The sequence below is a fragment of the Anticarsia gemmatalis genome, chromosome 29, assembly GCF_050436995.1.
Source record: "Anticarsia gemmatalis isolate Benzon Research Colony breed Stoneville strain chromosome 29, ilAntGemm2 primary, whole genome shotgun sequence".
Classification (NCBI taxonomy): Eukaryota; Metazoa; Arthropoda; class Insecta; order Lepidoptera; family Erebidae; genus Anticarsia; species Anticarsia gemmatalis.
In genome coordinates, this window is record NC_134773.1 from 4641964 (window position 1) to 4656616 (window position 14653).

The following is a 14653-nucleotide window of genomic DNA, read 5'->3' on the forward strand; positions in this document are numbered from 1 at the left end:
TTTGTTGAGGAAATAAAACACAATATAAAAATAACAGCTAGTTTTATTTACAAATAACAATAACGACCGTTTTTCAACAGATCCACGCAAATCTTCGTCCTCGATTTGATTACTGCACCTGTTCTGAGCTTGTTCATGTATCTATATAAGTATGTATTTACAAGTATATAACTATGTTTATCAGTTATCTGGTCACAGTACAAGCTCTGCTTAGTTTGGAACCAGATGACCGTGTGTGAGTTGTCCGAAAATATTTATTTATTAGCCACTAGCTCTCACCGGTCGGTAAACGATCTGTAAGTTAAGCAAATCTTCACGCAGTCACTCCATAGATGGATGACCGCACAGTGGTATTTGAACAGAGCGTCTCCGTGCTTCGGAGGGCACATAAAAAGTCGGTACCGGTTGTTGTCAATTAAGATAACAGTCGTTAAGCCACGTCAAAGGCTAGGCTTGAACAACTTTGACACTAGGTTGACCACTAACCATACGAAAAGATTACATGGATCTGTACACCAGCTAACTACCAAAACGTCCTAGCAATAGGTTTTTCAACCATAGTGCTTTTATTATCCAAGACTTTCTTGCCGAACTGTACAGTGAAATGGTCTAAGTTCAGATATTCTCCATCATCGATCTCTTTGATCAGTTTCCTCACCCGGTCACGAGTCTTTTCAACGAAACATGCAGCTAACTTCATCTCTATTTCGGAGTTGCGGAGGCCTATGCAGTAGGACCTGAAAAAATGTATAAAATTTATCTATACTAATATTATAAAGCTGAAGAGTTTGTTTGTTTGAACGCGCTAATGTAAGGAACACTGGTCCGATTTTAAAAATTATTTCAGTGTTAGATAGCCCATTTATCGAGGAAGGCTATAGGTTATATATATCATCACGCCAATAGGAACAGAGTTACAAAAACGGGGAAAATTTTAACCCATTCTCTTATGTGACGCAAGCGAAGTTGAGCTGGGTCTGCTGGCTGAGTCTGGGAGCTTGCAGGAATCGGTCTACAAGTGGTGGACTCAAGGCACTATCTCGCTGCTGAGCGAGAATGGCACGGTAATAGTTTAAATGTATTATTTTATTAATTACCTTGAAGCTCTGGCAAGTACTGCAGACATGACTAAGATTTCTGTTGCCGCTTCAGCTAGCCGGTTCAGTTCCCTGTTGAAGAAAAGTATTTTAAAGGATTGTATGACCTTCGTAAAAGGGCAAATAAAATTAAATAATCAAAGGAGTAATTTAAGTCACAAAAAACATATGTACGAAGGTTTTTAAGCCTCATAATGAACAATATTAATAATTTTGGATTTTAGACCTTTTCAGCACCTTTGACGGACCATACAATCACAGGAATTCTTTTGACCCCAATGATAATAGTCATTCATGACTATAAACCCTATTAGCAGAGGTCGCTTATGCTCCCGTGACCCCAGAGTCATTCTAGACCCTAATACCCGATGGGGTCAACTTTGACCCCCAAAATGCTTAACGTATATTACGACCCCAGACTCCTTAGGGTCATTTTTATACACCATATATCATAACAAACTCACGTATAAGCAGTATTGATGTTGACCCCATGTCTGGCCAGTAGCGTCTCGCACGCGTATCTCATGCGCAGTACACAGTACTCTAACTGGTCTGAAGGCGGCTTCAAAGACGGGTGGAGGTGCTCTGCTAAGTATAGAGTCAGTTTGGGGTCATCTTTTTCCTGTGGTAAAAAAATACATTTAATTTATGAACTTACTGAAGGGTATCGTGGCTTAGTTAACAACAGTCGCGCAGATCGATCTCTGAGGTTAAGCTATGCTTGCCGAGGTTTTTCTGTGACTGGGTGACCATCTTATACATATCAAGTTTCTCCGTGTTTCGGAAGGCACGTTAAATTGTGGGTCCTGGCTGTCATTTTCGAAGATCTTTGATAGTCGTTAAGTAGTCAGAAGCTTGTAAGTGTGACGCACAGTGTTACTTAGTATCGTGTTATAACCCAGGTAACTGTGTTGTGGAGGTCCGATAGACAGTCGCTGCATATACAATACTGGTATTCAGCTGCATCCGGTGAGACTGGAAGCTGACTCCAACATAGTTGGAAGAAAGGCTAGACTAATGATGTATATAGACTGCTGTGCTTTTATGCACATCTACCTAAATCTTTTGGTATAACATGCGTGATATAATGTACTAGTTTTTGCCTGCGACTTCGTCCGCGTGGTCCGTGACTTAGGACAGAATTTTCATACAAAATTTCATCTTCTATTTTATCCCCTTGGGGGTAGAATTGGTCAAAACCCTTTCTTAGCGGATGTCTACGTCATAACATCTACCTGCATGACAAATGTCAGCTCGATCCGTCCAGTGGTTTGTGCTGTGCGTTGATAGATCACTATGTCAGTCAGTCACCTTTGAGTTATATATATTTAGATATATGTATTACCTGATGTCTGTTAGCTAAAACCTTCTTAAATATAAAGCTGGGATGCATGAGCGGGTTTCTTATTTGTTTAATTTCTTCTGACATTGTTTTACTTGCGTGTTGGAGGCCGTTCATTGCTGAAACAATAAAATATATTTAAATAGGAACAAATAAAAGCAACCTTTTTGGGAAATAGCTTAGTTTTTAGGCCGTATCCGTACCCAATGGATAAAAACGGGACCCTATTACTAAGACTTCGCTGTCTGTCTGTCAGCAGGCTGTATCTCATGAACCGTGATAGTTAGACAGTTGACATTAACACAGATTATGTGTTTCTGTTGCCGCTGTAACAACAAATACTAAAACTATTGCGAGTCCAACTCGCGCTTGGCTGGTATTTTTTTTCTATTTTTGTAGGTATTCATGACATTGTAGGTATTTATTAAGAGCTTTACAAAAAGAAATATTAATATTAAGTAAAGTATACCAAAATGTTCAGAAAAAAACCCTCTATAGATTGATGAAAACATATTATATTGTTTATCTTTAAAAATGAGAAAGTTAGAAATGTGCAAAAGTGGTTAACTTACACTAAAAATATTGGAAAAGTGAGATATAAGTGCACTCTAATTTATTAACTAATTTTCGACAAAATCGGACCTATACCCTCTTTCGCTAGGCACAGAATTATTTTAACAGTATTATTTAAGTTTGCCCAACAGTGGGCATAACTTACCAATAAACGTGTTAATGCTATCTAAATTTTCCCCACGCGTGGCCAAATGTCTCATTTCGTCTAGTAATTTCTTACATTCTTGCTCTTTGTCCAACGCTGGGATAGCTAGTAACTTCATCATTGAAGATAGACCGTGGTTAGCCATGAAATTTCTGAAAATAAATATATTATGTAAAATCCTACTAATATTATAAATGCGAAAGTTTGTGAGTATGTATATTTGTTTGTTACTCTTTAACGCAAATACTACTGAACCGATTACGATGAAATTTGGTATGTAGGTAACTGAAGATCCCGAATAACACATAGGCTACTTTTTATCCCGGAGTTCGGGGTCGGGATTTCCAGGGGAAGGGTTTCCACGCGGAGTAAGTCGCGGGCGGCCTCTAGTAATTTAGAATTGCTTGCATAAACTGCTAGACCGATTTTGATATGATTTTGTCAAAATATAGTAAAAATTACCGACTGCAAAGCAAAGCACGGAGACGTTGCGCTAACCGGTCGGTAAACGATCTGTGGGTTAAGCAACCATTGGCGCGGTCATTAAATAGATGGGTGACCGCATAGTGGTATTTGAACTGGGCGTCTCCGTGCTTCGGAGGGCACGTAACAAGTCGGTCCCGGTTGTTGTCTCTAAGATAACAGTCGTTAAGCCACGTCAAAGGCCTCTCGGGCGGCTTGAACAACTATGACACTAGGTTGACCACTAACCTGCCTGACAAAAAACCAAACAGTTCTTACCTGCACATAGCCATCTCCAGTTCAGCCTCAGGGTCTGCATACCCATCTAGAAGGCCTGCTGTGAAGAACTCTGCACTCTCACTGGCGTATATATCTAGTAGAGCATCTCCTATTGTGGAACGTATGGTTGATAGTTCGGTTAGGGGCTTACCTGCAAATACAATGTAATGTAAATGATCTATAACCTCAGCACAGAAAATATCTTGTTATATTCTGACACGATATTTTCTGTGCTGTTCTCACACAGGAATATATTTTTTGTCCCGACCCGGGATTCGAACCCGGGACATCTGCGTGGCAGTCGCATACAGTACCCACGCACCACAGTTAGTTACCGGTAGTTTTCTAGATAAATACATCGTATATTATATATTGCTATATTATATACAAAGCTTGGAAAAGTCATTGGTTACTTTTTGAACCGTGAACTATTTGCGTGGGAATGTCGAACCGCTCACACTTTAACTATTTTCATTTATTAAGAAATGTAGATACAAGACTTGATCCTTCATTATTAGGATTCTGTACTCAAAGGGTAAAAACGGAACCCTACCAAGCCTCGGCTGTATCTCACAAACTATAATATCTAGTACTGGAAGCTAAAATTTTCGCAAATTGTGCATTTTTGTCGCTGCTATACAAAATTGAAACAATTAAATCAAAGAGCATACTCACCAGAGAAAGCCCTAGGTCTGACATACTCCACAACACTATACACTGTGTTAGTCAGTCTACTCCGACACAGTAACGCTGCGTGTAATCTTGACACGCCGAGTGTCTGGGCGAGCGCTTCCTCTGAGATATGGTCTAGTGGGGTACCTGGAATTAAGATAATTTGTTATTATTGTCCCACTGCTGGGCAACTGTCTCCTACAAATTTTTTGAACATATTGTTAGTGGTCAACCTAGTGTGTAAGCTGTTCCAGTCACCCGAAAGGCCTATAAAAGAGCAAGCCGTGAGTTTCTAGCCGTTTCTTTTCACAAGCAACCAGCTTTTCCGAAACGGACAAAAGAAATACAATATGTGACTATTTTAAATACTTTGTAAGAAGTTCACGATATAAAGGATATTTTGAATTTGAATTTGAAATGACTCAACTACTGTTCTACCGAAATCGACTATTACCTGTCCAGAGCATGAAAAACACCCAGTTTAAATACCATTTATTGGCCATCCATCTATGGAATGGCCTCCAAAAGCTTTGTTTGACCCAGAAATTGTTTCTTGACTTGTAAATTATGATATAAATGCCTCGAATCGCCTTTTTCTAATGATTAGGTTTTCAAGTTATGAACTTACCAGGTGTCTGTAGGAAGTTAACAAAAGTTCCGTTGGAAGTAACGCCCTGTGCTTTAGGATGTACGAGGAAGGCTTTCAGTCTTGAAGCTTCTAGCAGACACAGGACGAGGATGTAACCGTTCTTGTATGTGCAAACTTTCTCACCAGATATGCGCCAGACACCTGAAAAAGGAATGTATATTTAGTATTATAAGTTTGATATTATTGTCAAGCATATGTCTAACTATAGATCTTTATGATTATACAAAAGAAACAATCCTGACCTATATGAGCTACAGCCTTCAGCAACTCCTATCCTACTGTTGCAGAGTCTCACAGTTGTACCTCACTTATATCCCTGATTTCAACACCTGTATCTACCTACTGTTCAAATGTCCTATCTAAATTTAACAATATTAGGTATTGCAAAAGTTGATATAGGCTTGCCTTGTCTTGTAGGTGTATTTCATTCACCTCTGCCTACACTATTTAATGAATAAAAGTAAAGTTATATATTAATGTACAAACCTTGTCCATCTAACACTGCCTCTGTCCTGAAATCAGCTTGCGTGATCCTCTCAGCGATACGTTCTTTAATACCTAAAGAAATTGTATTTTCTCCCGAAATCAAATCATCAATGATCATTGAGTACTGTTCTTGGGCCAAACCTTGCTGTATGGCCATCAATGCTACCCAGTGGTCACTCAGCTCCTGGGCCAGCTCAAAGTCTTTAGAAATAGCTTCTAAATACATCAAACTTTCAGTATGATTCGCCGCCAAACCGTTTCTAGTCAGACTAACGGGAGCGGCATACATTTTTGTACTTTTTAACACATTTTTACGGTCTTCCAGCGTTTTACTCTCATCTGAAAATATTCTATCGATAGTTGCGATTCTTTTTTCAAGATTTTCCGTCTCCTCCTTGTTTAAAATCTCAGGATATGCCAGTAATTCGCGGTCGAAGACTGATATGAAGACGTCTTTCATAAATGGCTGAATTTTAGGTTTGCGACGCTCTGTGCGTTCTATAACGTTTAAATCTTCGAAGTTATACTTCTCTTCTTTAACTTGAGGCTGTGAGGTAGACGAGGAGTCATAATTTGTGGCTGAAAATCTAAATTTTCGGTACAAGTTTCGGCTAACATAACTGTGGTGAGTTGTGCAGAGTTTACGCGCTAAATTCATTGTGTAAGTTCTTTGTAGTCATTAATATATGTATAATAATTGGTCGGCAGTTGTTTTATTTTCAATAAATGCAGTTATTAAATAACTTTTTAAACAATATTTCAAAACCACTTTTTAGGTTATCTTATTTTGACATTGACATGACATAATTGTTTTTCAAGCGACATTAATGACAATTGCGTTTCAGTTCCTGTTAAACTTAAATTGAAAAGCATTAAACGTTTGCTTTTAAAAGCTACTAATGAGGCTGGATAGACAAGATAGGTGGGATTTCACATTGCCAAGAACATGCGCAGGAAGATGTCTTTAGCCTAACCTCCAAACGCTTTAATATTACTGAGTATTGAGTATTTCATAAAATTCCGAAACGATCATTTAATCCCCGGGATTTAAAATAACACTTTCATGCAGCATTTGCAATAAGTAACATTGAGCTACAGAGGGTTATAAAATGAAAGTAAGTACTAAAGCAATGAAGATGGAATAATAAAAAAGAACAAGTTTAACTTGCCGGCTCTTGGATCTATATTCTATAGACAGACAAAGTTAAATAGCGCATTGTCCAGGATAATATTGCTGTATAACTACTGGTTAGGCTATCAGGCACTTATACCTAAATACTAAAACTGACCCTCATAGTCGCCGTCCATGATAACGACTCTAATAACAGTTATATTTAATTACAAAGAAGGGTCTCATACGAAACACAAATAAAGAGTTAGGGCTTAATTAATTGTTATTACAGCGCTGTTTTGTTTAGATAAGCAGATTAATGCTACATTCAGTTATAACATAAAATATTTGCCGTTTTAAAGCGTATAATCTGTTGATATAAAAATATTGCCTACCTACCTTCTTATCTACCTACACAAGCCTACAATATAAAAAATCGTTTTAAAGAGTAGTAAGTAGGTAGTCAATATAATGTGAAAGTTGATAAAAAGCTTAAGAAGTAATGCAGCGACTATTATCATAATTATTGAGAACAATTGAAAATGAATTTTACGTGCCCTGCAAGGCACGGGCCACGGAGACGCTCTGTTCAAATACCACAAAACAGTCACCCATCTGGATGTCCCAAGATTGCTAAACCTTCGGATTCTTCACTAACTGGAAATTAAATACGTCTTTAATACTTTACCAAAATTTAATTAACATTAGCTAAGTGGCATCAAAGAGTAAATAAATACAAAAAGTATTCTTCTCTTAATATTTTGGTATTACACCAGCTTCTGGTCATAACCAGAGATATGAAATGTCTGATAATGTTCCCTTTTATCCCCAAGAAAAAATACTTACATTTTTTAAACCCATTAATGCAAATGGAAGCAAGATCTTAGCACAAAATAATAAAGATCTTTGTAATAAAGCCTTTTATTTATATTGCAACATTATAATTAGCTGAATGTAATTTTTGTAATCTGGTAACATTGTTCCGAGGGGGTGTAGTGATGCGACCCGGATGTAATAGTTTTATTTGAATAAGCGTTATTTCAACATTTTCTTGGTAAGAGTTTTAAGCAAGCGAAGTTATTTTAAGCTTTGGTTTTAAATAAAGAAAAAGGAATATAGAGAGAAATATACGGAACTTAACAAACTTAGTGCATGTGGTTATTTCACTTAAGTACTAGGTATGTAAATATCTACGAATGCCAAAACATAAGCAAAAATTGGAAAGAAACGCAACAACAGTATTCTACGTTGATTAGAGAAAAACCTGCATTTCTGGCAGATGAATGCGGTCGCGGTTGTCACCCCGGATTAGGCCTTTTAAGCCCCGACCTAAGATGTTACGACGGAACAATTATTCCTCAAAGCCGCTTCAAACATCTGCAATAGATGGACACAGGCCAGATGATGAGAAAAACATTTAACAAGAACGATGTTATAACTTTTAAACTTTCGCGTTGCATATTTAATAAAAGAATTAATATAAAAGAAAAGAAAATAAAATAAATTAACGCAAAAACATATTTACTTCGAAATGCCTAACGTTTTGGCGCAGATTCGTGTTCACTCGCTGTCGTAGCAGACTGTTTCATCAATAACGATGTCATCAAAAACTGCTTCACTGTAGTGTTTTGTTTCCCATCCCTATCGCTATGAAGAGGGATGGGGTGAAGATCTCACCACCCCTGAACACTTCACAGCATAAAATCATTCTTCCTACACTCTAATAAGACTCCAAATGGATTGCGTTTACAAAATTAAGTTGTTTTACATAACTATGTATAGGTTTGGGTCCATGAAATAATCAGTAAGTTCCTTCTATCAGAAGCCATAGGCCGTTTGTACAACGCACCAAAGACTGATGTAAATTAACAAGAAAAAAAAAATGTTTTCAGAACGAATAACCGCGAAAAAATGTGACTATTATTTAAAAAAAGTATAAAATGGCGGGCGTGTTTTGTGTGTGAATGTGAATACGTGATTTTTTTTATAAAATTCCGCTTTGATTTGTGATTAAAATGGTTTCATGTCGGCGAGATGGTGGATGTATATTTTAATGGTATGATTTTATACTTACAAACGCAACTTTGCACGCTTTTAGAATGAAATTAGTTTTAGTAGAAAACGCCTGAAGGTTTTGTTATAGCAATATGATGTGGGACGGTAATTGTTTACTAAAATAATTATAGTAGGGGTTTCGTCAAGGTTTCGGTTGTAATTATCCTTGGGAGATAGCGTTATTGATGGTGGCATAGGATTACATTCTTACGAACGCTAGTAAAAAGCGAGAACTAGTTTATAGAGTACGTGTTGAGAATCCATGATACTTCTTAATTGAAATTTTCTGTTTCGTAAGACTGGCTTGTGATACAACCTAATTCTTAATGATTATTAAAAAAAGAATAGCTGTAGTCGTTGATTCTTGGTTATACTGAAATTAGATTTTGTTTTTATAGTAGTGAATACAAAATGCTTTTAAAATGTATGTTTTTAGTAGGCAATTATTTTCCGATGTTAGTATTTTATAGAACCTATAAATAGCTGTGTTTAATCAATGCTTAATTATTAAGGTCGTGATAATAATAATACATAGTCTTATTTAATCTAAATAATGTGTAGGAAAGATAGGTAGATCTAAGACCTATTCTTCTGAGACAATGCTTCAATTGATTTTCGGAATTAACTTAGCCTCGAAAAATTAATTAGGAATGTATTTTAAATCTTATTGAAGTACGTATGTTTGTTAATAACATTTTTTTCCTGTCCCACTGCTGGGCTAGAGTCTCTTTTTGTAACGGAAGAAAACAAATCACAGTCCACGCTGGGCAAAAGATTATTTGGTAAAACATAAAATAACAATAAAAGATATTTAATCGTATTTAAAAATATAAAGAAAGAAAGATTTGTCCTTCTACTAATCAACCCTACGATACAAATGCAAGTTTTAGACAAAAAAAGAAAACAAAAAATGTTCTAATTGATCTTTTTAAAATCTGAAATTTTACTCGTATTTTTTTCGTTTACAAGCCATAGACAACCACACAACATATTAAACCTCTTTTTTGCAAACTACAAATTTTAACCCCAGAAATAATCTCGCCACCATTCTACAACCATTACTTCGTCTTTGTGTGTACCACCCGTATCGTTTCCTATAGGGGTAGGGGGTGTACAGGGGTGTATAAAGGGCGAATCCTTTTGTTTCCTAATTGACTCCGTACGATCACCTTTATACAGTGATTATGACGTCATTATCATAACTTTTAAACTTTCGCGTTATATCCATGTATGGTTATAATTATGTGTACATATGTATGTTCTGTTTTTTAGGCGAAACGGCTGAACTCTTTCTTATAACTTTAAGTTAAACCACTGCATCGATTTTCACGGAATTTAGCATAGGTTAAGATTCGAGGTCGTAATAGCTGTAGTTTTTTAATAGAATATCTGAAATTCCTCTATAACAAGTACCTTTTTCAAGCGACTCCATTTACATTCAATATTTTATCCCCTATATTCAACCTCTTAGAGATTCATTCTATAAAAATAGAGCAGCTAATGTAACAACATTGAAAATTTCATCAAAATTTTTCAGCAGTTAAGCCCTGCTTTACAGTTAGACATTTTTTTGTGTATTCATTAAATAAATACATATTTGTAGATATACATATACCTACTATTGTTAATACTCACAAACCAACTTTCGGACCTATAATATTAACGAGTAAAACCACGGGTAACAGTTAGCTAATCCCATAAATAACCGCAAACAAGGAAGATGTAACGAAAAACTCCACAAAGATGGTAACCCGATATTAAAACGAAGGTAAACATTATCAAGGAAAATAATAAGGTAGAATGTCTTTTAAATATACAGACTAGCTACTGCCGCGACTTGGTCCGCGAGAAAAGATTTCCCGGGGAAAAAGTATACTATAAATCTATACTAATATTATAAAGCTAAAGAGTTTGTTTGTTTGTTTGAACGCGCTAATCTCAGGAACTACTGGCCCGATTTAAAAAAATCTTTCAGTGTTAGTTAGCCTATATATCGAGGAAGGTTATAGGCTATATATCATCACGCTACGACCAAAAGGAGCAGAGTACCAGTAATTAATGTTACAAAAACGGGGAAAAATTTCATCCATTCTCTCTTATTGGACGCAAGCGAAGTTGCGCGGGTCAGCTAGTATACTTTAAATAAATAAATATTCTTGGACAACCGAACCGATTACGGTGAATTTGAAGACCCAGAATAACACATAGGCTACTTTTTATCTCGGAGTTCCCGAGGGATCGGGATTTATACGGGAAGGGCTTCCACGCGGACGAAGTCGCGGGCGGCCTCTAGTTTAGAAATAAATGGTAATTTTTGCCTGTCTTCATCGTCATATTTAAATAACTTTGACACTAGGTTGACCACATACGATAAATGAATCAGTATTCAATACAAACTCATTAATTATCTCTTACTAATTGCATAGATCTTGAATCTCTTGGTAGATCTTCGATCTGCAATGATAATCTTTCGCTTTGACGATACACTGAATTGTAAACAGTCAGTGAATATGTATTTCTAGTGTTTTGAATTCTGAATCTAGAACTTTAAGAATGAGCACAGATTTTAGGGAAGACCTTTTTACAACAGAGTAATGTAGCCCTAATTTTTGGTCTGACAACCAGTCTTACCGAAGGGTATCGTGTTATAACCCAGGTAACTGTGTTGTGGAGGTCCGATAGACAGTCGCTGCATGTACAATACTGGTATTCAGCTGCATCCGATAAGAGTAGAATCCGACTTCTAGTTAGAAGAAAGACTAGGCTGATAATGAATTTGGCCCTGCTTTCCGAAGTAATAAATAATGAATAACATATTTATGAATACATCATTGGACAACTCACACATGGTCATTTGATTCCAAACTAAGCAGAGCTTGTACTGTAATCAAATAACTGATAAACATACTTATATACTTGTAAATACATACTTATATAGATAAATTGACAACCAACTACAACTGGCGGTAAATTCACTCTTTGTATCTATGAATAAATGATTTAATTTTGTAGGTCAGTTTAAAGCAAAAACCCCTTGAAAATTCCTAAAAGACCATAGCAAGACTAACGAGACGACCCGTTCCGTTCCGAAATAATAGTGGTGTAATCTAATACTCGACTTGTAAGGTTTCCGCACGAAACTAACAATTCCAAACAGAACTGGGTTGTGAGAGATAAATATTTAGTTTACCCTGGATTTTGTGCGTGTGCCTTTTTAAACTAGAGCAGTGATTATAAGCTTTACCACGTGAGGATTGTAAAACACCAATGGGTGTTTTATGTGATGTGTGTATAAATAATGATCACTTGTTATAACGATGAAGGAAAACATCGTGATTAAACCTTACATATATCGATCGATATAACCATCTTTTATTGCCATTCTGCGCTGTTAGTATAGCCGCTTATCCCCGGTTTCTGAGGTACATTTAACAGTAGTTTATCTATTCAATAGTGTTTAAACTCATATTAAAAAACGCTATTGAATAGATAAACTACCGCTAAATATACCTCAGAAACCGGGGGTTAGTCGTGTTTAGGTTGCTTATTTCCCGAACAGAAGCATAGGTTTTTAGTAAAACGATTAGTGTGTTAAGCAACTATAGCGTGGACTTTTAGCAGATGGGTGGCATAGTGTTATTTGATCTGACCGTCTCATATTGTTCACGTAAAAAGTTGTGTCGATTAAGAAAACTGCCGTTGGGCATGGTAAAGGCCTTCAGGCAGCTTATACAACTTTGACACTAGGTTGACCACTAATCATACAACGAATGGATTTATTATACTAAATAAATAATCATACTTATATACTTGTAAATACATACTTATATAGATAAATTCACAACCAGGCTCAGAACATATACTCGTGCTCATAATACAAAGATATGTCTCAGGTGGGATTCGAACCCAGCACACGCCACACACCGCGTTAAACCACTTTCTGAAGCAAAAAAAGAAACATAATATTGTCTTTTCATCAGCGAAACAATTAAAAAGTTTATCAAACTCCAATCGCCCAGAGACGATAATAAGTCTATGTCAATTAGTTTTTCAAATTGCTCACAAAATTGAATTTCAATATGAATTATAGTCGTATTCTTGAAAGTTTAATAACTTTTGCGTGACGGGGTAAAAACAGAACTGAGATGAGGTTTCAAAATGGGTTTTTATAGACCTCTGTGGCGTGGTCGGTAGTATAATTGAGTGCTGTTCATGGGGTATTGGGAGTCGAATCCTTGGTCAGACCAAAAAGTCTTTTCTGAGATTTTCTGTTAAGAATTTTCTCTTTCTTTCTTTTAAAAAGAGTGGCCAGGAGTATCTTGCCAGCTCTTCTCATTAGCCCTACCTTCCGAACTGGCGGCAAATTTACTCTCTGTATCATTGACTATCATAAGTGTCAGCATTTGATCTAAATGAATAAATGATTTGATTGCTCGGAGTTATGAATTTTAGGTCGTAGATCTTTGTGTTTCGGGAAAGCAGTAGGTCTGGCGCCTGATCTTTCACTGGTCGTGTCGGTTATCTATCCCACCGGGTTATGAGTCTTTTCTCTACACAAAAAAGCTCGATATTTAGGTACCTCACGAGCTTACTGAAAGAAACCTAATGAACCGTGTACTCATTTGTGATTCTTGAAGCCAAAGAAATTTTATTACAAGTTCATACATATTATAACGCGAAAAGACTTTTTCGCCGACCAAATATAAACAAAATCCCACACTGCTGCTCTCAATTAAATTGGTCACCGTAGACGCCTACGGTGACTAATACCATATAACAATACGGTATATTGGCTAGGACCTTATTTTGTCAGCCTATAAGTACGTTACTTTAGTGTACACTAGCTGACCCGCGCAACTTCGCTTGCGTCACATAAGAGAGAATGGGTCATCATTTTCCCCGTTTTTGTAACATTTTTCGTTGCTACTCCGCTCCTAATGGCCGTAGCGTGATGTTATGTAGCCTACAGTGGCGAAGGGTCAGTTTTTACAAAAGGTAAGCCGGAGCTATTAGTCATTGTCTAGGTATAATACCTACATATTATGTACATCGTAAGAATATCGACGTAAAATTCTGCATAATAACAATATGAGAGTATTATCTACATTCGACAACAGTCTCTTATTTCTCTCTCTACAGTCTAATAATACATAGGTACCTACGTACCATGCTACCTAATCATGCTTGTTTTGCTTTAAGTTACTCTGTCTTCAGTGTAGTAACACGTAGGTAACACAACAGCACATATTTAAGATAACGTATATCGAACGATTGATGATTGTCTCGCACTGGTTGTTTTAAAACATATTATACAAGCAATTTAGAATGTATTCATCAACAATAAAATATCAAACACATTATGGATAAACGCAGAACACTTTAGAAATGAGTTTAACCTATAAATCTGACAAAATGAAAATTTACTCGAATAGAAACATGCAAAACAATTACTCTTTAATACACTGATACGTTCACAGTTATGCACAAACATTTAATAAGGAATAATGTTGTAATAAACACAGATATTCTAATTTGTTAAAGAGCGCGCGAAAAAACAGTAAACAAACATAACCTAATGTCAAACTGGTGAACAATGTTCGACTCATACTTATGCAGGATGCTTAGCTTATATTTCGCCATCTCGCTCTTGCACGCGGCTCGCGCCGCGACAGAAACATGCGTAAGATCATGCGTCCGCCGCGGCGCGGCGGCGCGAGCGCTGTAGCGCGAGGCAACCCGCTCTTCCTCCGGCTTGCTCGCCACTATGCAGCGCGGTGTAAAG

At 36.7% G+C, this 14653-nt stretch overlaps 2 protein-coding genes across 2 annotated transcripts in view; one reads left to right on the forward strand and one right to left on the reverse strand.

The window, feature by feature from the left end:
• Positions 1 to 25: 25 nt before the first annotated feature.
• Egm (acyl-CoA dehydrogenase family member enigma) lies at positions 26 to 6497 on the reverse strand. The gene is made up of 9 exons (XM_076133060.1): positions 5706 to 6497; positions 5199 to 5360; positions 4574 to 4717; positions 3899 to 4049; positions 3158 to 3309; positions 2443 to 2558; positions 1562 to 1719; positions 1098 to 1169; positions 26 to 737 (listed from the first exon to the last, which is right to left on the reverse strand). The coding sequence occupies exons 1-9, from the start codon at positions 6361 to 6363 to the stop codon at positions 524 to 526; spliced, it is 1827 nt and encodes a 608-aa protein (XP_075989175.1). The 5' UTR covers positions 6364 to 6497; the 3' UTR covers positions 26 to 523.
• A 2072-nt stretch (positions 6498 to 8569) lies between these two features.
• The window catches only part of LOC142985221 (glutamate receptor ionotropic, kainate 2), a 35243-nt gene continuing 29159 nt past the window's right edge, over positions 8570 to 14653 (forward strand). The window contains exon 1 of the mRNA XM_076133258.1: positions 8570 to 8872. The gene's annotated coding sequence lies outside the window, so the exon portion shown is untranslated. The remainder of the gene's footprint in view (positions 8873 to 14653) is intronic.

Coding starts and splice junctions, on each gene's coding strand:
- Egm (XM_076133060.1), bottom strand. CDS start 6,363: ATGAATTTAGCGCGTAAACTCTGCACAACTCACCACAGTTATGTTAGC. Junction 3,310..3,898: donor CTGGAGATGGCTATGTGCAG/GTAAGAACTGTT, acceptor ATTTATTTTCAG/AAATTTCATGGCTAACCACG. Junction 1,720..2,442: donor TTTTAGCTAACAGACATCAG/GTAATACATATA, acceptor TTTTTACCACAG/GAAAAAGATGACCCCAAACT.